Source organism: Ochotona princeps, chromosome 19, assembly GCF_030435755.1.
Source record: "Ochotona princeps isolate mOchPri1 chromosome 19, mOchPri1.hap1, whole genome shotgun sequence".
Lineage (NCBI taxonomy): Eukaryota > Metazoa > Chordata > Mammalia > Lagomorpha > Ochotonidae > Ochotona > Ochotona princeps.
This window is the reverse complement of record NC_080850.1, coordinates 40,544,295-40,568,769: the sequence shown is the minus strand read 5'-3', so window position 1 is coordinate 40,568,769 and position 24,475 is coordinate 40,544,295. Positions and strand designations below refer to the sequence as shown.

The following is a 24,475-nucleotide window of genomic DNA, read 5'->3' as shown; positions in this document are numbered from 1 at the left end:
CAACTTGTTCAATCATCATTAACACGGAAATCTGTCACATTCCATTTGGGCAATGAAAAATATCACCACTGGTGACCGTTTGGGTCAAGTTTTTGTAGGCAAGGCCCTAAATTTTGGAGAGCACCTCACATGTTCTCAAGGGCATTTGCCTCTTTCTTGTTTAGCAACAGTTGTATAGGGACTCTGGAGTCGCACTTGTGACCCATATCAGCCACACCAAGAAACTCTGTGTGTGGGTTCACATATTCTTAGAGCCTGAAAGAACTCCCTTTGCCATATGACAGATTTGATAATTAATCAAGGAGTATGAAGGTGTGTGGCTGGCACACACACACACACAAACATACACTTTCCTTTGTTTCATTTTATGGGCATACATGCTGGGATTTTTATCAAGCAAATGTCTTCTTAACGGCTAGCAAAGCCACCCACTGGCAGGGCCTCCTTCCTCTGGGAAGTCAGCTCCTTTGGAGAGGCCTCTATATCTGCTTGGAAAGATTCCAGAGGTTTTCAGAAAGGAGAAGTCAACTTCTTTTTATTGTTGCCACTGGGCTTGAGAAATTTTCATCTTCTTTGTTTATTATTTTATTTTCTATTTCTCCCTCAACAGAAAAGTTTTGAAAGGTTAAATCTCATTGCATCTGGCGCAAAGCCACATCCATGCCAGGCACTCTCTAAAGAGGAATTTCTGAAAGTGGATGTCAGGCGGCAAGGTAGCTAAAAGGGAATCACCTGATCCAGATCTTAATGAAAGCATGCAGTGCACTGAGAAAAGTCAAATAAATCTTGTGCCAGTTGGCAAGTAAGTCACAGCTAAAACGGGCCCTGGTTTCAGTCCCTCATTCAATTTTCAAGGCCAAAATCAAGAGAATACACACAGAAAGCTGTGTGGGGCCTTCAGGTCCTTAGCACCAACATATTTATTATGTGGTTTCCAAGAAGGGCTTCTCCAGCACCAGCTCTAGTCATAATTCTAGGGTTTTACTGGGTTGGCTGCTGAAATTAAGAGATGGCTACTAACAGGTACAGATTACACACACAAAGCTATAACCCCGTTCTACTAGCCCTTATCATAATACATTATAATATTTGTTGTCAATATTTAATATTTAGTTGGCCAGTAGAATTTGGAGGTAACAGTGCAGGTAAAAATAGTCTAGTAGTATTTTCTTTGTATAAAAAAGTAAAAATTATTAATTAACATTTTATTCAAAAGGCAGAGACAGGTAAAGAGAAATCTTATGTGTGCTGTATTACTCCCTAAATGACCATAACAGCCAGCGTTGGGCAGCACCAACACCAGGAGCCAGAAACTCCTTCGGGGTCTCTTATGTGGATGGCAGGGACTCAAATAGTTGAGCCATGATTTGTTGCCTTCCAGAATGTACATTAGCAGGAGGCTAATGAGCTTGACCTTGATTTAGGTATTTACTCTGACATGGGATATGGGTGCCCCAAGTAACAACTATGTCACCAAATGCTTGCACCAATGATTTTTTTTTTCTCTCCAATTCCTCTGCTAATACCAAACCAGATCCTTGATCTAAAGAGAAATCATGTACATTCTAAACCTCTAGACAGTGTCCTGCCATTTTAATGGGTACGGGTTGACAGCATTTTTAATCCACTTTTTAAGAAAATAAACTTCAAAACTGGGTTATTAGCTGAAAAATGTTTGTGTATTGAGTTTTTCTGGAGAGATCTTGATTCAAACACATGTATATGTACTTGCATTCTTCTAACTGTTTTTTTTAAATAAACATTGGCTTCTTTATTCCTCATGGTAGTTCTGAGAAGTATAGGAACATACGTAAGTCCAGAGAATCCAGGCAGTACGGGTCCACTCCACTAAGCTATGCATGAAATCCTCAGTGTGTGCAACCCAGAGTCCCATCTATCTACCTGCTGCTTTAGTTGGGCAGTTTGTGTTCAGAGGGTGAAGTGTATGATGTGTTTGTTTCCCTTCACAGGGACTTCCCCTTCCTCCCTCTCCTGACTTCTTCCTTTTTTGTCTCCATCATTGTGGAGGATATCCTTCAATCTAACTTTCCAAGTGAGCCGGCAAACCGTCTTACTCTGTGTCTGTCTGTTGTTCTCTCTCTCTCTCTTTCTCTTTCTCTCTCTCCCTCTCTCTCTCTCACACACACACACACACACACACACACACACACACACACACACACTACTGCTGTGCTTCAGTAAAGCCACAATGGGTTTGTGATTTTGAGCATAAAAGCATACATTGTTTGCTCATTAGAGCTAAGTTTTCAGGACGTGCCCCATTTACTGACCTCCACTAACGGCCTGGGTTTGCGCTCCACTGCAAACCTGAAGTGGCAGAGTTCACAGTAGCTGGTGTTTGAGGATGACAGCCAGTGCTCCAGGCAGCTCCGATGAATTGTCCCCAAGGTCCCTGTGCATTCGCATGGAGAGAGCAAGTCCTCTTGGCTGCTACCTTCATGGCAGATCCTGCACATTGGCCGATCATTGAAGGGGCTGCAAGAGAAGGGGGTGGCACCTGCTCGTCACTGGCTGGAAAACTCCAACATGCAAATGGTCCTGTAACTGTTTCCTTGGGCCTCTCTAGGGGCAGGTGCTCAGAATAAATACCTGCTTCAACACCCCTAAGACTTCATGGTTGACCACGGCAGCGGGACTAGTGGCCATGGTTTCCACAGCACTCAGCACTTTTGTTAGTACTAGGAGTATGGGGTGGCCACTATCAAAGTGGTCAGGTGTGGCCCACAGTCAGGAATGAGTGATAAAGAGCAATACTGATTGTTGTTGTTTTATGTTGAACCTAAATGTAGTTCAGGCAAACACTCATCAAGAAATAAAAATCCTCCTTTATCATTGAGAAGAGAAATTGTTCTGAAATGATTCTAATAGTGGCTTATTTCTAATAGTGGTTATTTCTTACGAACTTTTCTAGAAACAATTGTGGGAGCAAGAGAAAGCTGAAAGGGAGTTTAAAAAAAAAAGTTACTGGAGGTGACTTTCTACTCTCATGATTCCTGGCTTCCATGGAGCCATGTGCATGGGAAACTCTGACACCTTCTGGTTGATGTTCATTGTGTGTCAGTAAAGCTGGTAAACCTGCCTCAAATGCATGCACACACACATGCACATGCACATATGTACACATATGTCCTTATGCACACACATGCAAATGCATTCAAGCTCACAGCCTCACTCAGTCCACCTGCAGCTTCCTCTTCCCAATCCCTGGAGGTGATGAAGCTCCCAACGGTGACAGGCACACTCCCAACTGCCCAGACTTATTTCACAGGCAGCCAGTGATGCTCACCATCTCATAATGTCTGAGTTCTAACCAGCTGTCAGAAGTTCTCTGAGAGGTGGACAAATCTTACTATTTCCTGTTTCTTTCTGTTGCAACACACACATCATACAGGTTTTGAACAGAGGCCTAGGGGCAATGTTTGCTTTGGGTGTGGGGAAGTGATTCCAAGTCTGTGGGCTACCATGTCCAGGTTGGTATGTTGCCAGTAATCCCACTGCAGGGGAATGCATGCCTCTGTGGCAGGACCGGAGAGTTCAATAAGTCACTCAGATAGAGGTAAGTGGTTAATGGTCAAGAGTACTAGAGCTGACACTGAGGTTCCAGTCTGGTGCTAACACACAGTTTAAATTTACGGGTCAGACATCTCAGAAAACTGTGAACATGCCAAGTGCACCTGCTGGCCTGGCAGCCTCAGTAGGCGACAAGAACACAAAAGGAGAGTCCCCACGGACAAAGTGCTAGCCTTAATGATCAGTCTCAGAACTGGTCAGAGACTTTACTCTTGCTTTGGTTTACCCTATGAGAGGACAAGCTAGGGAGCTTTGAACAGCTTTTACAGGACAGTGGGTTTGAAGGGTCATGAATAGCAGCCACACAGGGCAGATCGGACAATAGGACAGGACTCTAGGTGTTGACATGATTTTCCCAAGAAAGGGTGCTAGCAGGCATCCCAGGAATGCTTCTTCAAAAGTTTTGCCTACAAATCCAATCACTTCGACTTACTCTTCTGCAATCTGGGGACTTCTTTAATATAGTTGAGGGCTGCTTTTGTCAGCTGCCAGACAGTGTACTTAGCAAGACAAAGTTAAAAAAAATGTAAAGTCAGTGACCACATATCTTGTGGGACCCCACTCTGCCTGGCTCTCCATAACTGAGACTCCAAGTGGAACACTGGACAAGTTGAATTTTACCTTCTATGCCATATTGCTATAGAAACAGTGGTGACAGAACTTGAGGAGTATTGTCTTTTTTTTTTTTCCCTCCAAGCTCTCTGCTTACCTGACACAAAAATATGAGCATGAATTGCCTTCCCTTTAGTACTTCTCATCTGCCTAAGGGTTCTCCTGATCAGTTACAGATCTGTTTATTTTAGAGGTGGTACTACCTTTGTGTGGCAAGAGTCCGCACTACTGTTGACAGCAGCTGCCCGTCCTTGGCTGAAACTTGCATGACATACTGTGGCTGCCCATTCACGAGGCTGCCACAATCCTCCACAGTCTTCACCACGGGCGCAGTTGAGCTGGTGCAGTCTGGCAGGACTTCGGGCAGGTGACTGCAGCGGCTGGTTGTCATGGTAACAGACAGCAATTACTCTGCTAATGGCTTCCTCGTTCATGCAGGATTTCCATCTAAGAAAGATCAGAAAACAGGTTTGTTGGCCTGGACAGTTAATAGAAAATGGAGAATCATGGGCCATTATTATTTAATACAAATAACGGGGTAGCTAAAAGGGTGACTTGCTACCATTTAATACAAGCACATGAGCATGCATGCACACTTGCACACACACACAGCCTGAGAGCCACAGCAGGTATGGTTAGGAATAAGACAGGAAGCACATCAGTGTATAAAAACGTTAGAAGCCCTGGCTTCCACAAGAGGATGAAAGGATGGCCCTCCAGCCCAGATCTGAAGAGAAGACATGTACCCCTACTCTGCGCCAGAAAAGCAGTAAGCCTTTGTTAACACTCTAGAAGCTACTACAGTTATGACTAAAAACCTTTGCAACTATTTTTTCTTGTAAAAAAACATATTCTCTATGCAGCTAAGATTAAAAAGGAGAGGAAAAAAATTTGGCCAAGTAGCAGTGTTCTAAAGGACAATATTTGCCAACAAGAATCCTTTTGTTACTATTCTGCCACGTGTCCCATAACACAGATTGTGTACCTAATAAGTCCTGAAAGTTAAATACTTTTGAAAACCTATTTCACCCTTGTTTTAAGTAAAGGATTTCAATGAAGTGATGACTTTGAAAAGCCTGCTCTGTTTTCTTTTTTTTTCTTAATGGACATGAGAATAACTACATTAGCATTGGTGTTTTATTTGTTGAGATACTACCTAAGATTCAGCAACACAGGGTCATAAGAAAGTAGGTGATGCGCAAGCTCTCTATCACCCATAACAACCACCTAGTACTAAGTGTTTGATGTCACAGACACAGCCCCAGTCACATAAACTAAGGTAATTGTTTCCTGATTTGTGTGTGGCAGGCTGGGGTCATGACCTTAGATTCAAAGCATTCAGATCCACTGGAGTGAGGAACCCCATACTCCCAAAACTAGGTCAGCCTGTGATGCCTAAGATATAGAAGGTTTCACAGCCCTCTGGGAAGAATTTGGTCCGAAGGTGATGTGACACAATGTCTCTGTGTGCATGGATCCCCTCTGCCAGCCTCATCCCCCAACACAGCCTGGGCTCAGGCAGATGGCCACAGGATTGGTTGATGATCAGAGCTCATTTCAATCACAGGTCTGGGTGGCCAAGGACACATTCCCTAACCTCTTTCCTCCAGGACCATGTCCTCCCGGATGCTGTCTACACTCATTATATTTTCCTTAACCCCCACAGGTCTGGAAAACAGGAACTTTCCAATGTTCAGCATAATGCATATCCATCGGATATTCTCAGGGCAAGAACTCAGTGCCTGCAGATGAACTTGAGCTGACAGCTCCCTTGTATACAAGCATAAGTCAGTGATGGCTGCCTGAGACAAGTGGGTGGGAACATCACCCCTCCTTGTGGCTGTGGCATCTGCTGTGGCCCAGCAGCTTCCCTTTCCCATCCTCCTTGGCTGCCTCAAGACTTCTTACGGTCTGCACCTGCCTTCTCCCAGCAGCCTTGTGGATCTGGGGGGAAGTAGACCCAAGTCCTTGGCTGAAGCTTGTGGCAGGGGCACAGGCAGGGGATGCTAACTCCATTACACCAGTACTGAACATTGAAGGAGCATAACCAGAGAGCTAGTGGAGGGTGTAGTATTTTGATTTCTAGAGTTTGTTATTATTTTTTTTAATACTGTAAAAGCCAGATGTCTCTGCTACAAAAAGTATACAAAACCACACAGAAAATAACAAAACCCACTTATAATCCTGTCACGTAGATAACCACAATAAATTTTGGGGGTGAATGTCTTCTTATTTTCTGGCAGGAATGGGAGGGTGGAGTTGATGCATGGTTGGGACCAGACAGATCTTTTGTTTTGTTTTGTTTTAAATTGCACTATGGCAGCTCTAAGGCCGAAGGACCAAAGGATGTCAGAAGACTGTCCTCTCCGAAAACTCTATGCGACCCCCGCCTTGCTTGGCTTGCTCTTACAAAGCCCCATTGACATGACTTTAAATTCTCATGATGCCTCACAGTCACAGAGTGTAACTTCCTGGCACGGCTCTCTGGCTTCTCAAGGCAGCCATAGATTAAGAGCCAGGGTGTGTTGGCAGAAAAAGCAGACACAGTGACCTTCTCGCCGCATGCAATCATTATGTCTGGGTGCACTCCGAGAGTCTATTTTTGGGATTTGCATAACTTCGGCTTGGAGGGCCAAATGCTCCCCCTGATGCTTGACAGAACTGGAGGGGGTGGGGAGGGGTGCACAGACAGTGTCAATGATGTTCAGGACTGCTGGGAGTTGGGTTCTCCTCCATGGAAGGGCCTGTCATTTGGGCACCTAAAAGTCTCTGAGTGTGCTCACCTGTAACCTAGATTAAGTCCTTGTCAAAGGAGATAGCTCTAAGATGTGACCTATATCCACAATGAAATGCCATAAAAGAAAGGAAGGAAGGAAGGAAGGAAGGAAGAAAGCTCCTAGAAACAATTTTCCTTACACTCACTTTACACCCACAATTTCTTTTCTTGATGAAATACCATATTTTCCTTTCTTCATACAGGCTATAGACACAATGGGTCAGTTGGTCAGTTCATTTCAGTTGCAATGGGTGCTGGGCTTTGAGTTCATCTTGTGAAGGAACCTTCTGTCACACCAACCTTGCCCTCTTCTATAAGAAAGCCCTGGCTCTTGCTCTTGTGCCATCTCAGCAGAATGCAATGCCTAAGACCCTCCAAACTCACATTTAACTTAGGACCTCCCTGAAAGGATATCTCAGGCCAGCATTTTCTGAAGAATATACAGCATATCTGCTATACGCCAAACTGCAGACTCCCCTCGAGATACTAAGACCGGCATGCCAGTACCGAGTCCTGCTGATTTAAGAACAGAGTGAGAAGGATTATAGAGTGTGAGCACTCGTGACTATGCAGGGCATGGCTGACTGGCCTCCAGTCCTGAAACAGTGGTTCTACCTACTTAATGTGTAGAGAAGGGAAGGGGTTGTTCCTGCCTTGATCTCAGGGAAGGCCATGGGCCTCTATGTCACACAGAGCAGGCAGGCTACACGTACCCAATGGCATGCATATATTGCACCTGGGGTTGTGATAAATGGCCCACTGCCTTCCCTGTCTCATTCAGAGCCCCCTGGAAAACAGCAGGTTGTCTCTGTGGATGCTAGCAAGACCTAAGCTTTTGGTTTCTATCCCAGTGCTGGTCTCCTGCTGATATTTCGGAAAAGAATCAAGCACCATTCGGCTGCTTTCTTAACAATACTTGTACACTGCTCTGATGGCAAAGGAGTCCCCTGGCCCATCCAAGGATTCTTCCATCTGGGATTTCTCAAGACAAAAGCAGAAATTCAGGAGGGAACAGTGCACTTGAGCCCCAAATGGCACTGGTGAGACAGCTGCTTTATTGTCTAGGCTTGACACCTGGTATGACTTCTTCCTCTTGCTGAGAACAAAACAGGATTTGGCACTGGACAAACTCAGCTTCCCACAAGAAGAGCAGGAGTGGGTGGACAAGAGGGAGACAGCAAAAGCAGAGAGGTTGGCTAAATAGATGAAAACCTGATTAGAGAATTGTTAAGATAACAAGCCTTGTCTGTGAAACTGTGACCCCTGCAAAGGACAGAGTACAGGTTTCACAAAAGCAGGAAGGAGCTCCAACCAGGCTGCAGAGAATCACAGCTGTGCTTCCGGAATAGGCTACAAGTGGCAGGTGATTTCCATGGGAACGTGGCTGCCATCAACAGATGTGCTCCACTCACCTCCGCAGCCCCCAGAAACTGCAGGAGGACCATTGCACTGAGGTGCAAAGCCAACACCCACTGCACCCTGGATCCGCATTCACTAGGCTAAGTTGAGCCACCTTTAGAGTTATTTCTGAGATTTTTGTAAGGTTGGAAGCTACAGTATCAATCTTCCTGAGCTAGCTCACCTGGCTGTGTGTAAGGCCAAGGATACGCGGAAATAGCAGAAGGTGCTTTGGGAATTAGGAGTGTGTGCCATGCACATGTGACCCTGTACTTTCTTCCTAGGTCAAGCTTGGGTCCCACTCCTTTCTCAGCTTGGGCCACATCTTAGTTCTGTGTTGTGAAACCATCTTCCCCATGGCTAGTGAAGCCACGCACTGAGGGCTTTCTGAGTCTTCCCCAGCACTGTTGCCTTCACACCTGGAATGCAGGGGTCAGTCTTCCACGAAGATGTTTAAAGATGTTTTCCTAAATCTCATGGAAAATAAACATTATGCAAAAAAATGACTTTTAAAGGTTTTTTTTTGTGCACCAAAAGGAATTTATCTTGTAATTCTGCCTTTCCACGAACTTTGTGGTATGTTCTCATACATGTGAAAACTTGCTGAGATGCTAGTGGTACTTGAGTCAAATTTTAACAGTATCTGCCTTTATTCTAAAGAACCTAACATGTGATAAATAAATAGATAAAAATATGTAAAACACTGGCCATTCTCAAATCCCCTTCCAGGTTGATTTGTATCAGACCAGCATTAGCAGAGCCAAGTCAAATTTGGTGGCTTAGATGCAGCTGGACAAGAGGGAGAGATTTGTTATGTCAGTCCCTTTGTCTGGATGTACAGGTGACTCTGAAGGTTTGAAGAGAAAATGAAGGACATCAGAGTGAGAGCTGGTTGCACTGAGCAGTTCACAGGAACCACACAGCCAGTGGTCTGTGCAGGCCCAAGTTTGAGGGTCTATTTGGTGGAGCAAGACTAGAACTTCAAGTTTGACCTTAATACTCAATTCCAGAGATTCTAAGAAGTAGCAAAAAAGTACAGAAACTATTATTGAAATTAATGAGGAGTTATTAATCAACACGATAAAGTTCCAGGCAATAGAAATTAATAAGGTGTAGCAATCTGCAGTGTGACACCATAACTACAGTCAATAATTATGCACAACTGTGCATGGATTTCTGAATTTTTCACACTAAACTTATCTGTTAATTCCATTCTCTAAGAACTTTAAAAAAGTCTTCTTTTTAAAAAACATTTTAAAAATAGTTTATTTGAGAGACAGAAAAATTAAGACAAACAGACAGGGCTACCTTCCACTGGTTCATTTGTGAAAAACAACAAATGAGACTGGGCTGTGTTAGGCTGGAGCTGGCAACAAGAAACTTTATCCAGGTTCCTCACATGAGAGCAGAGACCCAAGCTGCCTCATAGGGTCTGGATTAACAGGTAACTGGAGTCAATAGCTATAGCTGGGAATCAAATCCAGGCAGTCTGATGAGGGCTGTGGGCATTTTAATTGCTAGGCCAAAACCCACCCCCCCTAAAAATTCTTCAAAAAAGATTTATCTATTTACTTATCAAAAACTGATTTTATTCATTTCGAAGAATTACAGAGAAGTGAGACAAACACACATGCACGCAGAGAGAGATTTTCCATGTTATTGTTCATTCCTCAAATGGTGGCACAATTGGGACTGAGCCAGGCTGAAGTGAGGAGCCTGGGAACTCCATCTGGGGTTCCAGGCTCCTTGTAATTGTCACGGCCCAAGTACTTGGGTAATTTTCTGCTGCTTTCCCAGGCACATTCATAGGGAGCTGAATTGGAAGCAGAGTAGCTGGGAATGAAATCAGAGCTCACATAGCATGTGTGTGTCACAGTCAGCAGCTTAATCCACTAAGCCAGACGATGGCCTCTATGTACTTATTTGAAAGAGAGAAAGAGAGACAGAGAGACAGAGAAGCACAGTCATAGACAGTGCAAGAGAGACAGAAGTCTCTGTCCACCGGTTTACTCCCAAATGGTTGCAACAGCAAGGGCAGGGCCAGGCCCAAGCTAGGAGCCAGGGTCTCCACCTGGATATTTCATACAGGTGACAGGGATTCAACTACTTGAGCCATCTTCCACTGATTCCCAGGTAAATTAGCAGGCAGCTGAACTGGAAGCAGCGTAGCTAAGATTCCACAAGTGGCACTGTGACACAGGGTGCAGGTCTCTCAAGGAGCAGTTTAACTTGCTGCATCACAACACCCATCCCTCCATGAACTTTTTGTAGTACTCTGAACTTCATACTTAAGATAACTCTTGTGTTAAGTGTTCTTACCACAATTAAGATTTAAGTTAGAAGGAGAAGTAACCAAGAGCTTTGTGGATCCCAGTATGTTCCTGAAGCATCCTGTGTCTCACGAGCTACAGTTGTCAACAAAGCAAATCAAAGAAGTAAATCAACTTGTTCAATTCCTCCACCCACTCAAGCACATTTGTAAAGAGTGTGGGAACTCACACGGATTCCCAGGAAACTTCGATGGTGCAGAGCAAAGCTGTCTCAAACAAAGCCTTGTTTCAGGAGGGGAGTCCATGACATCCCCGCGACAGAGTACAGAGCAGTCCCCAGGCTGTCTCCACGTGGCAGAGCTGCAGAATTTGGCACCTCGCCAATCCCAACCATGCCCTTATTACTCAGGGGAAATCACCCAATACCTTAGGTTTGGGGAAAGCAACCATGGAACCACAGATGGCCAAAAGTCCTTCTTTTCATAGGGTTCAACATTGGTACCTGGTTTAGGATTCAGAAACCCAACCTGAGCTTTATGTGAATAAATCTGCTTCAAAATAGATCTCTGAAATGTCCCTAGCTTCCACAAAGGAGCTGTCTAGTCAGGGAGAATGGCATCTCTGATGAGAACAAGCAATGGACAGACAATACAAGTCAGCTTGGGACTGAGGTGAGAAAAAACCAGCAGCCATTTCTTGCCTGGAAGCTTTCCCATCTGAGTTAGATGCTCAAACACTAAATTCTAAGAACAGCCCCAAGAATAGGAAGGCTCTTTGATGGCTCATTTCCCTGGCTCTTCAGGCATGTTACAGGCAGACAGTGCACTGGGTGGTTGACGAACTGACTCAGCGCCTCCCGAGTGCTCTGAGATAAGGCGGGAGGTAGGAAATCACAGCGACCTTCCCTCCCAGGGAAAATGGAGAAATGACTAATTTCAAAACCACGAACATGTAAAAGCAGCACATTTCTTCTGAGAACAGGGCACAAAGGCTCTCCAAGGAGATTGCTGGGACATGATAATCAGCAACACTTAAGTTTTCAAAAACACACCAAGGAGGGGAGGCTCTGAGCGTGTGGCAGCGATGCAGCCGCTTCATTAAACGTGAACAGCCACGGCAGGGCTGTGCTTACAGACTCATGCTTCCAAATCACACACTTTTGTTCTGGATGCCTCACTGACCTCATTATGCAGAGCAGAGTTTGTCATTCCAAACACAGTAGCCATCTGAGTCTTCATAAACACATCCATCAGTGCCTGATGGGCGTGTCGAGGGCAACACTAGCTAGCCCAAGGAGTTAAAAAAAAAAGCTTGTGGGTTTTTGTTGTCTCATTATTTTCTGCTCTGTGCCCACTGCCACAATTGGAAAGCACAGGAAGCAGGTGAGATGCCTGCTTCTGAGCATGGAGAAGGCTTTCATGTATGGGGTGATGGCATTGTCCTGAACAACATGTAAAAACCAACAAGAGGCCTCAGGGAGGATGATGCCAGAGTGGAACAAGGCTGGCTGGATCTGCAGAACTATACTGACACACTCCCAGTGCACCTGTTTAAAGTTACCATGATAGTTATTTACCATGCCCCATTCATGTTACGATTTCAATTCACAACACGAGAAGGATCAGAGGCATACAATGATTCTCATTCCTCCCACCCCCATTTAGAATTCCTGGATTCTCTCTTGATCCAGGTACAATCCTCCAGTTCTGCTGAAGGCAAGTCAAAAAACATGATCATATTTACACATTTTTCCCACAAGAAGTACTCATGAATTTAATTCAGATTTTGGAGGCTATCCACCTTTTTCCATTTAATTTTAATTACATAGATGAAAATGACAATTAAAAATCCCATGACAACACTATGCGTTTGAAGGCACAGCAACAGCTGCATTATACTTAAAAATAATAACAGGCTCCTGCACATGCAGTCCTGCAGAGCAGGGCCAGGGTGGGGGATTCTAGTGGGTATAGTGCCACACGGATAGATTCTGGGAGCTTGGGAACAATGAGGCGCAACAGGAAAGTTTACATTTCAGACTTAAAAAAATGGAGAGAGAGGAGAAGAGAAAACAGAAAGAGACATTCATGGGATATTATTCAGAAACAAAAATACAAAAATGTTCTTCAAATGATATTGGTGTGCCCAGAGTCAATCAAACAGCTACCTGCTGGGCATGGAGAGAGCAGCATGCTGGACCGGACAGCTGCTGACAAGGCAAGAATGCCTCGGTGACGAGAGCTGAAGACACTCTAAGAACTGGAATCACCTGTTCTGTCTAGGCTCAGACACATTTTCTGAGCCGATTTAGGATTCATTTCCAAGTTGTAACTTCAACTTCTCCATAAGCCACCCAGTATCAGCTAGGACAACTGCTGGCTTATTTGGGAATGAACCTTGGGGCTTTCTTCCATGTTTTGTGAAATCTTGCCCGTTAACGGGGTAGTGCCCAAATTTCACATTCCACCAGACTTGCATGACCAGACCCTCACAGAGTACCTGCTTGCTGTGAAGCAAAAAAGACCCATGACACATGTGGCTGCATTGTCCTGCACTGACCCACAGGCATACTCAGTCACCCTGCTCGCCTGCAGCCTCATTGGCTTTTGATTTTCTGGCCATCTTTGGCATCGCAGGTGCACTCCCTGTGCTGTTATCTATGTTACCAGACATCTCCACAGACACTTGCAACTCCTTCACGTGTAGTCTTGGTCTCTGATCCTGAGTGCCTTGTTACTCTGGCTTCTAAGTCAGGGGCTTTCTGTGAGTCTGGGGGAGAGGAGGAGACAGAGCTCTGGTTTGGATCAAGGAGCCCAAGAACTGGACACAGAACCTCAGACTCCTCCTGGCCCTGGGGTCATAAGGTGGGTGTGAGCCTGGCACCTGGCACAAAGAGGGCTCTTAGCTTTGGCCAGAGATGGAGTCTGCAGCACCACAAAGTCATTTCACAACAGTGGGGGCCGGACAGTGGGGAAAAGAAGCACCTTTTGGATCTGCCTCTATGCTCCTGACCCATGCTATTAAAGTCTGTAGTTCTTCACAGCTATTACCATCCATTCTTTCTAAGCAAACTTTTTGTGGGGGCAGAATGACTGGCAGCTGCTGGGATAGTCCTGCATATACATGGGTGAAAGCCACAGAAATGACCTGGAATTGCTTTTCTTTGCTTTAGGCACTGTTGTCCCTTCATCCTGCCTGTGCTGAAGAAAGGGTAAATTCTTTTGGCTTTGTTGCACTACCATGGGTCCAGTTTTAAATAATCAAGGCACAAATAAGTACAGGAATAAAGTAGCTCATGCAAAGGACTCAATTCCCTGAGACTACTTTATTGCTTACTCTCTTCATATTTGTGCCCTGGATTCCTGCGGACTGTGAAATTCATGAATAGGTTTTCTTTCTTGGTTATGAGACTTATTTTCCTACTGGCCTCAATTCAGCACACTGCTTATTCTGACTGGAGCAGTCACCCCTCCCTGCACTGGTTCCTTTGTCTGAGGCCTGTTTGCCTGCACCTGCATACCATGTGTCTTGACCTTGAGGCTGGCACCAGTGGACAGTAGCTCCTCTTACAGTTACCACCTGTCGGAGTGCTGGTTCTACCTGGAACTCTTTTATGGTGACGACCAGCATGCTCTCAGTTCTCCAGGGAAGCCTGAAGCCTGTTATACATGCTCCACTCTTTCATCTTAAGTGAGGCCTGTCTTCCCACAACAGTGTTCCCTTAATTCCCTCAGCCACTCAGAAGGAAGATCCTGAATTAAATATCTTGTCTGTTCATTTCTTTGTATATCCAGTTCTGCCAAAAATAATGGGTGAGGCTTCTTAACCCAATTCAGCCTGTTTGTTAGAAACAAAAACGTTATATCAACTCTGAAATAAATTATTATCTAAGTAATACCAGAGGTCCACCCTTTCATATTCTCATACCATGGTGGTTTTCCCTCAGAAAAAGGGAGCTACATTAATAACAGCCACACTGTGAATGTATTTTTCTATTTTTATAGTACTATTCATTTTCTATTTTCTAAGTGCTTAATAAATACAGTGGATCTTTACTGCCTTCCAGGGTGAAAATAATAGTTATACCCTCATGGAGCTCACTCATTTGTTTTATGGGCTAAAAAAATCCCTAGCATGTCGCAAATTAGTGCAGTGTTCCTGAGGACTGTGTTTTATTCTTGAGTCTCCAATTTCACTGATAAATGTGAAAAACACATGTAGCCACAGAGGTCCCCAGAGAGCAGGCGCTGCAGATGCAGAAGAAAGCACGTTACAGCAGCTCACATCAGCACTCCTTTAATGCCAGGCCCCTCTGCTTTCCTAATTCTTTTTCAGTTGTCTGATGGGAGGCAACAAAATCAGCTTCCCAGAACCTACCCCCTCAACCTAGCAGCACCAATTTTATTTTTTATAAAGGTGATTTTTAAAACAATAAGGAAAAGTCACAATTTTGAAGTATCACATAATAATATTTTTCCTCTCACAGTTTCTGTCTTGTTGACAGGCAAGGAGTCCCCACTAACATCCCCGAGAAGACTTTGTTGTTCTTTTCCTTACTGTTTTTGTCACATAAATGTCAAATAGAATAATATAATAACCTGTGCATATTCCATCATCTCAATCTAAAAATGGATCAGAATTTTGCCACTCTTTCTGCCTTCCTTTTTGAAGGTTTTTAAGCAAATTGTATTTCTTACAAAATTACAAAATTATCATAAGAATAATACCTTGCTTTCACTTAATACCCAGACCATGTAAGATGTTCCCAACTAGGTTGAAAATCTTTTAGGATTGTTCCAATGATACACACATTTGGATGCTATGTATTCCAAGTTTCTCCTACTTGTGTTCAACTTCCTTCCTTTCCTTCCACGCTCATGTTAAATGGTTCACACTGGCTGTTGCAACATGTCCTTTAAAAAGTTAGTTTATTTTTTACTTATCTGAAAGGGGAAGAGAGAGAGAGAGAGAGGTGCAGAAGGAGGAGGAGAAGGGATCTTCCATTTGCTGGTTTGCCCTTCAAGTGTTTAGAACAAATGGGGCTGGGCCAGACAGAAGCCAAGAAACTGGAACAAAACCAGGTTTTTCACCAGGGTGGCAAGGACTCAACTACTTTTGCCATCATGTCCTGCTTTCCAGAAATGGAACAGGAAATGGAGTCAGAACCTAAATCCAAGCACTCAGGTATGGAATAGGAAAACCACAAACAGTAAACTTGCCACTGCACCAGAGGCTGTCCCATCACCCTAAAACATCCATTAAAATATATTTATTTATATTGGAAAGGCAGGTTTACAGAGAGAAGAAAAGACAGAGAGAAAGATCCTTCATCCACTGGTTCACTCCCCAAGTGGCTACAATGGCTGGAGTTGAGCCGATTTGAAGCCAGGAACCAGAAGTTTCGTCTGGGTCTCCCTGGTGGGTGTAGAATTCCAAGGTTTTAGGCCATCCTCTATTGTTTTCCCTGGCCACAAGCAGGGAACTAGATAGGAAGTGGAGTAGCCAGGACAAGAACAAGAGTCCATATGGGATCCTGCTGTCCTCTTTTCCACATAGCCCACTGGGAGGCAGGTCCCACTTGGGTCCCACCACATCCCACTTGGGTGGGTGGGTGCAGGGAAGTTACCAATTCAAACATTTCTGAACTGCATGTGTACAAGAGAGGAATAAATCAATTATTTTATTTGTGGGTTGTATACCTATACCTCTAGTTCTAACTTCCTGTGCACATTTAGCACCTAGCATGCTTTTTAAAATGATATTACTTCATCATTCACTGAAATCTAATTATCCTGAAACACAATTTACACAAAAGTATGAGCACTGTTTAATTCTCACCTTTGGAGGCCAATCTATACTAAGTTTTTTTTTAAATTTATATTACTCTAAAAAGTCCTCCTGTCCTTATTTAAATTAAAAAGGCAAACCACTACCCCCATAACAGACCCTTCTTTTTGGGCACAAAGAACTGAATTTGAAATTTAAAGAGGCACAAAACAAGCTGACGGTGTGGCCCTGCAATCTCTCAGCACTCTAGGTGGAAAGGTCTGGTGTTGTTACCCCACCTGTTTGGTACCCCAATCTCCTCCCATGACTGATAGTCTATCTCTAGACCCACTTTGGGCTTCTGCACTCACCAATCCCTTAGCAATAAGGAGAACAAAGCAAAGGCATCCCTTGTTTGGCTTATTGTGGCACAGGTTGCCTGGTGTAACTGCCCCTGTTGACTGCCATGCCCTTCTCCTCCTGCCCCCCAAAAGATTTTAATTAGAAAAGTGGGATTAGAGAGAGGGAGAGACAAACAGGAAAAGAGATCTTTCCAAATGGCTGCAACAGCTCTGGATGAGTTGGTTTGAAGCCAACTGCCTCGAGTTTCTTCCAAGCCTCCTAGGTGGCCGTGAAACCAATTAAGCTGGGGCAGGACTCATGTAGTTGGGTCATCCTTCACTGCTTTCCCAGGTGCAATAGCAGGAAACTGGATGGGAAGTGGAGCAGCTGGAACGTGAACTGGCACCCATATGAGATGTGGGTGCTGCAGGCTTAACTCACTATGCCACAGCAACGGCCCTGGAACTCCACTTTCATATGGCTATCAGCACCATCTGAAGGTACCCCAAACCTGGGGAGAGCAGAACTAACACCTTTGCACACCTCTAAGTTATGGCCACCAATCTGTGTTGTCTGGGATCCGTCTGTGACCCATCTGGAAGTTGCTCCTACTCAATAAAGCCTGCAGGTGCCATCTACAGGGCCACCTTGATAATGGCAGGTTAACACTGAGCGTCAGCCTCCATCAGGGCTGGGTATGTCCAAGAATGAGATAGGGCTGCCTTTGTTTTCACCATTAAGGGTGCACATCCAAAAGTCTTCCAACACAGGCAGTCACAACGGCTGTCAGCGTTTCTGAGATGGACAGCAATCCAGGTCTTTGTTCGACATTCCCTAGGAGCAGGGACATTCCTTGCCCATTCTCACCTTGCTTTATTGACAGGCATGTGGCAGGAGGATATTAAAGCAGTGATAATGGGAAGATAATATGCTAAATATCACGTGGGAAGCATTCATGCAGCACATGTACAATCTGAAACCCAGATGCTCATAAACCAGTATGTGTTTCTACTTAAGCTTGAAACTGAGCACAGAAAGGAAAAGCAGCAGCAATGGGAAAGGATGAAATCAGAGTGGCCCAGCAGACCAGCATGCAGTCATTGCTCTAAGGAGGCAGGAAACAGGTTGGGAAACACACGTGAGGGCGTGGGTGAGATGAACTCCTGGAGAGCAGTGAAACTGGCAAGAAACCTTTCAGGAAGGGCTTCCCCATGGTCTCAAGACTGCCAAGACTTTCTTTTGAAATAAGTGAGAGGGAAATACACACTTGAAACAAGCTAATAAAAGCAACCCAGTTGCTACTGAGGATCTTTCTAGTAAATACTGTTAGAATGTCATATTGGTGCTCATATATTTCAATCTCAAGTCATACTTTCAGGTTCTGACTTGGCTGGTTAAGAGAAATAAAAGCATATCTTACTCACATGGTCAATATGTGTGTAGCTATCTTGAGGCTAAAAATTTACCGCAAACTGTCACTATCCTAGATCTAGCCACAGAGCATAGGGACTATAGAAGTAAAAAATCTCTACTGTAAAGTTTCAATGTGAGCACAAACAGCAGACTGCGAAGGCCATCAGTTGGGGACAGTCATCAAATGAGCACAGAAGACAGTCATACCTCAATAGTAAAAAGTGTAACAATTGTGTGTGTGTGTGTGTGCACGCGTGTGTGTGTGTGTTTTAAGAGCTGGGAGAGGCCATTTGGTACAGCTATTCAGTACGTGAGCCTTGCAGTCACTTTCTTTGGGTCGGAATGCCTTGACTTGTCCATCTGTCATTTTTATATCTCTTCAAGCTGGGGATAAATGCTGCCCATCTCACACTACATGAGGATTAAATGCAGTAATGCATATAAAGAGGCCAGTGTCAAGGCTGGATCAGAGCAAACACTGATGGCTGCAACCATCACGCTGGGGCCACAGAAGCCTCTGAGGTCTCCAGGGAATCCTGTTGCTTCTGGCATTTCTGTTTGAGCCAATAGACATTTATTATAATACTGACACTATTATAGGAGACAACACAGTGCTTTCAAAGTCAGAGTGGTGGAACAATAAAAACGTGGTCAGGAATCGGCACGTGGGCTTTTGCCACCAGTCCATAGGGTTCAAGCTTGGCTAACATTCTTCACTCCCGTGCATGTCAATAATGCCTCTATGAAAAAAGGGCATGCAGGCATTGTTAAGGCAGCCCCAGTGGGTGTTGGCAGAGAGCAGCTCTGCCTGTTAGCATGTCATTGAATGTGGGGTTCAGGAGAGGGACAAACGCTGTCCCTCAGCAGTGTGATCTTCCCAGAGGACACAGATTCAGGCAGGGATTCCTGCTGCTACCTGCAGTGCTGCATCCCAAAAGCCAGGCCCCACTTTGGCTCTCAACAAGGTGGCAAGTCACTATGCTGTCCTGACAATGCTTTCATCTGTGTAGCACCATAGTTCTAGAAACCAGCCTTTCTCTTCACCTCCTTTACGTAGAGCTTAAGGGAAAGTGTGTGGTTTTTCAAATAAAACAGGGATATGCTGAAGGTGAAATTTAAAACTTGTGGGTGTCTGGGTCATATCACAAGGATCTGGACACTTCCAAGAGGCCACAAAACGTGGTACTGTGATTTTTATGAAGTTCCATTTTCAAGGTGACACAAAATACATTCTGTCTGCTAGGAAAAGGAATGCAATCAAAGGCAATCCATGATGACAGTGCAAATGCACGCCAACGAGGCATGATGATTTTGCTGCTTGGTCTATTCATAAATTGGACTCATTTCTTAGATTTACAAACGATGATTGCTATGGCAAACTCAACAACAGAATTTTCTGCGGTACACATGGCATTCTCTTCAGTACCTTTTTAGAGCTCTTAAGCGGATTTTATGTACAAGAAACTAAATGCTGGGAGAATTAAAAATTATACGAATAATGAAGATGAGTTCCTATGTGAATTACCCATTACCATGAAGGTTTGGGGACGTTTCCATTAAAAAGAGTAAAAAGGCCATCCAGAGATACTTGTATATTTGCAAACGATTGTAAAATCATTCTCTTTATTTCTTTCCAATTCCCATAAGCCTCTTTTATTAGTTTCAAGAAATAAAGCTCCAATCTGCTTCTGTAAACTGCATTTTTTAAGCTTTAAAAACATACACAGTCTCTTTACATGAGCAATCTTCTTCAATGATAATGCAGTCATTGGGAAGCCTACATTGAAAGGCACATTGTATAGAACTTCTCCCTATCTGAGAGCCCTCTGTCACCTCTGCTGACAAAATTATTCCACCTACTGCCGTTTCACAAGTGTCTGGGAGAGGAGGGGCACTGAAAAATGTCTGCTGATTCATTGCAGCATTAAACAGATTCACTTTTCTGTTTGTTTGTTTATTTTATTTGGAAGTCAAGGGGAAAGGGAGAGAGACAGAGGGGGAGAGAGTGAGTTCTTCCATCCACTGGTTCATTCCCCAAATGGTTGCAATGGCCACAGCTGGGCTGAACTGAAACTGGGATCTAGGAGTTTCTTCTGGGTCCCAAGGCTTTAGGCCATCCTCTGCTGATTTCCCAGGCCATAAACAGGGAGCTGGATTGGGAGTGGAGCAGCCAGGACTCAAACTAGCGTCCATATGGGACGGTGATATTGCAGCCCAAGGAGTAGCTTGCTACACTACTGGGCCAGCCCTATGGATTCTTTTTTTTTTTTTGATATGAAATTTTGTATCCAGATCAAATACTACCACCACAAACTGATACAGTCTTCCCACTCAGTAATACACTGCCCTCTAGTAGACTTGACTTGTGTACAGTGTGGCACCCCATGTGCTACTTCACAGTTCCACTATATATATATATATACACATATATTTTTTTTTTCTCAAATTCTGAGGAATCCCCTATGTCCACTACCAAACCTGAAAGCAGGCACTCCTATCTAGAAGTCATCCAGGAAAATTATCAGGCAGGCCAGTAACACAAACTTCTACCTAGTAATGGCTTCCAAGAATCTCTAAAACAAGGCCTTTCTTTCTTTCTTTTTTTTTTTTTTTAAGATTTTTATTATTATCGGAAAGCCAGATATACAGAGAGGAGGAGAGACAGAGAGGAAGATCTTCCATCCGATGTTTCACTCCCCAAGCAGCTGAGTCGATCTGGAGCCAGGATCCCGGAGCCTCTTCTGGGTCTTCCAATGTGGGAGCAGGGTCCCAAGACTTTGGGCCATCCTCGACTGCTTTCCCAGGCCATAAGCAGGGAGCTGGATGGGAAGCGGGGCCTCTGGGATTAGAACTGGCACCCATACGAGATTCTGGTGCGTGCAAGGTGAGGACTTCAGCTACTAGGCCACCACACCAGGCCCATAAAACAAGGTCCTAAATTCACCCTCACTTGCCCACATGCATGTGATTGCCTGAGATGGTATAGTGAGTACTGCTGGAAGAAAAAAATCCAAGGAATAAATGACAGAATTTGGGGGATAAAGTGCCAAAATACCTCAGAAATAAAGCAAATTCCATTTTTTTCATCAATACAGAGCACTATGAAAGGCAAAACAGGGAGTGTCTTACTCTTAAATCTTGTCATCCTGCCCTAGCCCCCGGTAGTTGGTTTTCTGCCTGAGGCTGAACATAAGTCTGGTGGGGGCAGCATTTCTGGCATCCTGATTTGGATTCTGTGATACATTTTCCTGCTGGGGATAAAATGGCTGGTTTTAGTAGGAATGGTGTCACTGCTTCCATTTCAGAAGTATCGTTAATGAATGGGCTTTTACAAGCTGGTTTTAAGACTAACCACCACACACTCAGCTTCTGTTTGCTGTAACATGGTGTGTTTGCAAGAGGAGGGAGGTCCAGATTCTGTTCTGACGTGCAGTCGTAGCAAAACCACCAGATAACGGATGCTGGGGTAGGGGGAGAAAAGATTCTGCAGCCATTTTACAGCCATCTGAAGCTGCAGTTGGGGCAGGCAGGCAGAGGTGTACCACAGAGCAGGTACGATGATTAATTGTATGGCTCATCTTGACTGGGCCACAGAAGGTCTAGGTAGTGAGCTAGCCAGTATTCTGGGCATTTTGGGCAGTGTGTTATGGAATGCATATTTAAGCTGATAGGCTGCAAAGAGCACACAGCTCTCCTGGGAATGTGGGTGGGCTTCATTCAATCAGACCAAGGTCTGAGCAGAACAAAAAGATGCTCTGATGCTCTCCCCAAAGCAGGGAGTTCCTTCTGCCTGACTTCTGCAACTAACATCTTTGTTTTTTCCAACTCAATCTGGAACATCTCTTCTTGGATCTTAAGTCTGTGGGCCTTCCTACAACTACAGCTGCTCTTCCTTTAGCCACAGCTTTGTTGACTGCAGATCTTGGGATCTGCCTGTTTCCCTAAACCCGTGATCCATTGATTCTTCACAAAAGTTGACAGAAAAAGCAAATTCATACACAAAATATACAAGCATTTCAAGAATTTGGACTGTAATAATTTATCTTTTAATCCCATTCTCTATGAACTTTGGGAAGCTCTCTCACCTATATATGTGTGCTTGTGTGCATTTCTGTACATATATATGTGATTCCTACTGGTTCTATGTCACTGAAACATTACAGTTGATAACTGAATAAAGATACACGTCCATGTGATTTTAACATGAGTATGTATACACATGTTCATGCACAGATATATAACATTTATAAAATGAAATATAAATTCTCAGTCATCTTCTCAGTGATACTCAGGTTAGACAAACAGAAATCACCGATATATGTTAAGACAATGCCTGGACCATACTGGGCAGAGAAGAGTAAAGGGTCTGTACACCCACCCCCCCCCACACACCCAGTTCGCAGGTGTGCATCAATTGCCTTAAGATACAAAGGCAATTGTACTTATAGAGATTGGTTTTTAGGGCACAGCATTGGAGACTTTTATTTAAGCAATCTATTTCTGGGACATAAAAAACAAGAACTTGGGCCCAACTTGAAGTGTTCTTTTCTAGTAGAACTGCTGGGGCAACTGTGTGGCAACTGGGGAAAGCTGAAAGACAGCACACTCATATTGGTGACTATGGGGGAGGTCATTGCTTTCATAATAAGTGCTTCATGGCACTGGAAACAGAATAGAAGGCTGTACTGGATAAAGTAGTACATGTAGGTGTTTCGAATTTCAACCTGAAATTACCTGAAACTCATGACACGTCAGTATATGGAGTATTTTTTTCCTGGTTACCAAGTGATTCTTATTTTCTTTTCATTGTTTATGCTTTTGGTATCTTATAAAATAGAATGAAGTTTTATTATATTTAGGTTTAGGAAAGGAAAGAGCTAAACAAATAACAATTTATAACCCTCAAGAGGGAGAGCACATTAATTGGACTCCTGAGAAAATATACAGTAAACAGAAACCAAACCAGAGCAGGCCTAATCAAATCTTAGAAGCAAGCAAAAAGCCCTCCCTTATCGTGAAGCACGTAGGAAGCAGGCAGAGGTTTCCCTTTCCTTCAAATGTGCAGGAGGGATGCCACAGCCTCTCCCCAAGGCAGCCTGCTGCAGGCCACAGCGAGACCAGAGGGGTACGCCTGGATCAGCCCTGAGCCCCCAGGTCTCTGCTGCTGACCCACCACAGGCCCACCAGCATGTACCACACTCTCCCTCTGCTTCAGGCCTTTCATTACTAACGCATGAAATCCAACTCAGCAGCTGTAAGCCACACTGGGTGTCCTCAGAATGAACTAAAATGATGGATTCACAAACACCCCCAAGTGCTGAGCACTACAGCAGAGTTGGAAACGGTCCAGTGGTCACCACCACCACCAGGTTCATGACCGACTCCTCCAGCAGCCCCTCTTCTGCCTGTGGCGGCAGACGCAGATGTCAACAGTGGAGAGACAAAATGGCCCAGACAGCATGAATCTTCTTTTTCCCCCACACAAATCCAATGTGCCAAATTAAATATGGCTGACTTACTTTCTATTAACCAGAAATATACCAATTACATTGAAAATCCATATACTTAACATGAATATATGCTATCCATATTCTTGTTAGAGAAGACAAATGTACAAACACCAGCAAGCTGCAATAATCTGCCAAGATGTTATAAAGCATCGTTTATCATTCCTGTTTGGAATTTACACATCCAAAGCTGTCTGTTTAGACATGTGGCCCTATATGAATGGGTGAGTGTTGTCACCTCTGTTTTATAAATGAGGAAACTATAGTACAGGGATTTTTATGGATTTTTTCACTACCCTAAAGTTAGCAGAAGAACTTGAGGAGCTCCCTTCCCAACTCCCATTACTGTGACATGCTACCTTTATTTTTTACTACAGATAAAATGCATAAAGCATGCAAGATGCTCTTTGTTGCTCCTTTTGGGATAAGAGTGAGATAAGAAAGGCAAGGGGAGTAACAGAGTAAAATTTCCCCAAGCTTTGGGTTAACAAAATAAAAAAATTTCCCCACTTATGATTAGGTTAGTTTGCATACAACTTCCCAGTTTCCTAATAAAGTCAAGTAGGATTGAACACATACGGGAAAATAGAAGCTATTTCCATAAAACTCAAGTTGTGAAACAGGAAGCATCTTAGTATTTAATGCTTGGGCAAGATGGTGTGTACTGGCTTCAGGGAATCAGGATGAAATCTTAGATATATAAATCAGTGGCTCTCACTGATATGTGTGAGGACCTGAGACTTCTGTTTCCCAATGCACTTCTTATTAATTTAGAGGACAATGCAATTCTTCTGTGTTGA

The 24,475-nt window shown here is 44.0% G+C and overlaps 1 protein-coding gene across 3 annotated transcripts in view; it reads right to left on the bottom strand.

The window, feature by feature from the left end:
• Positions 1-24,475, bottom strand: part of MARCHF3 (membrane associated ring-CH-type finger 3) — a 158,262-nt gene that overhangs the window by 42,818 nt on the left and 90,969 nt on the right. For all 3 annotated transcript variants that reach the window (XM_058677824.1, XM_058677822.1, XM_058677823.1), the window contains exons 2-3: positions 4,407-4,650; positions 2,292-2,496 (exon numbers count right to left, since the gene is read on the bottom strand). In XM_058677824.1, the coding sequence (XP_058533807.1) occupies positions 2,292-2,496; positions 4,407-4,594 (393 nt within the window). In that variant the 5' untranslated portion in view covers positions 4,595-4,650. The remainder of the gene's footprint in view (positions 1-2,291; positions 2,497-4,406; positions 4,651-24,475) is intronic.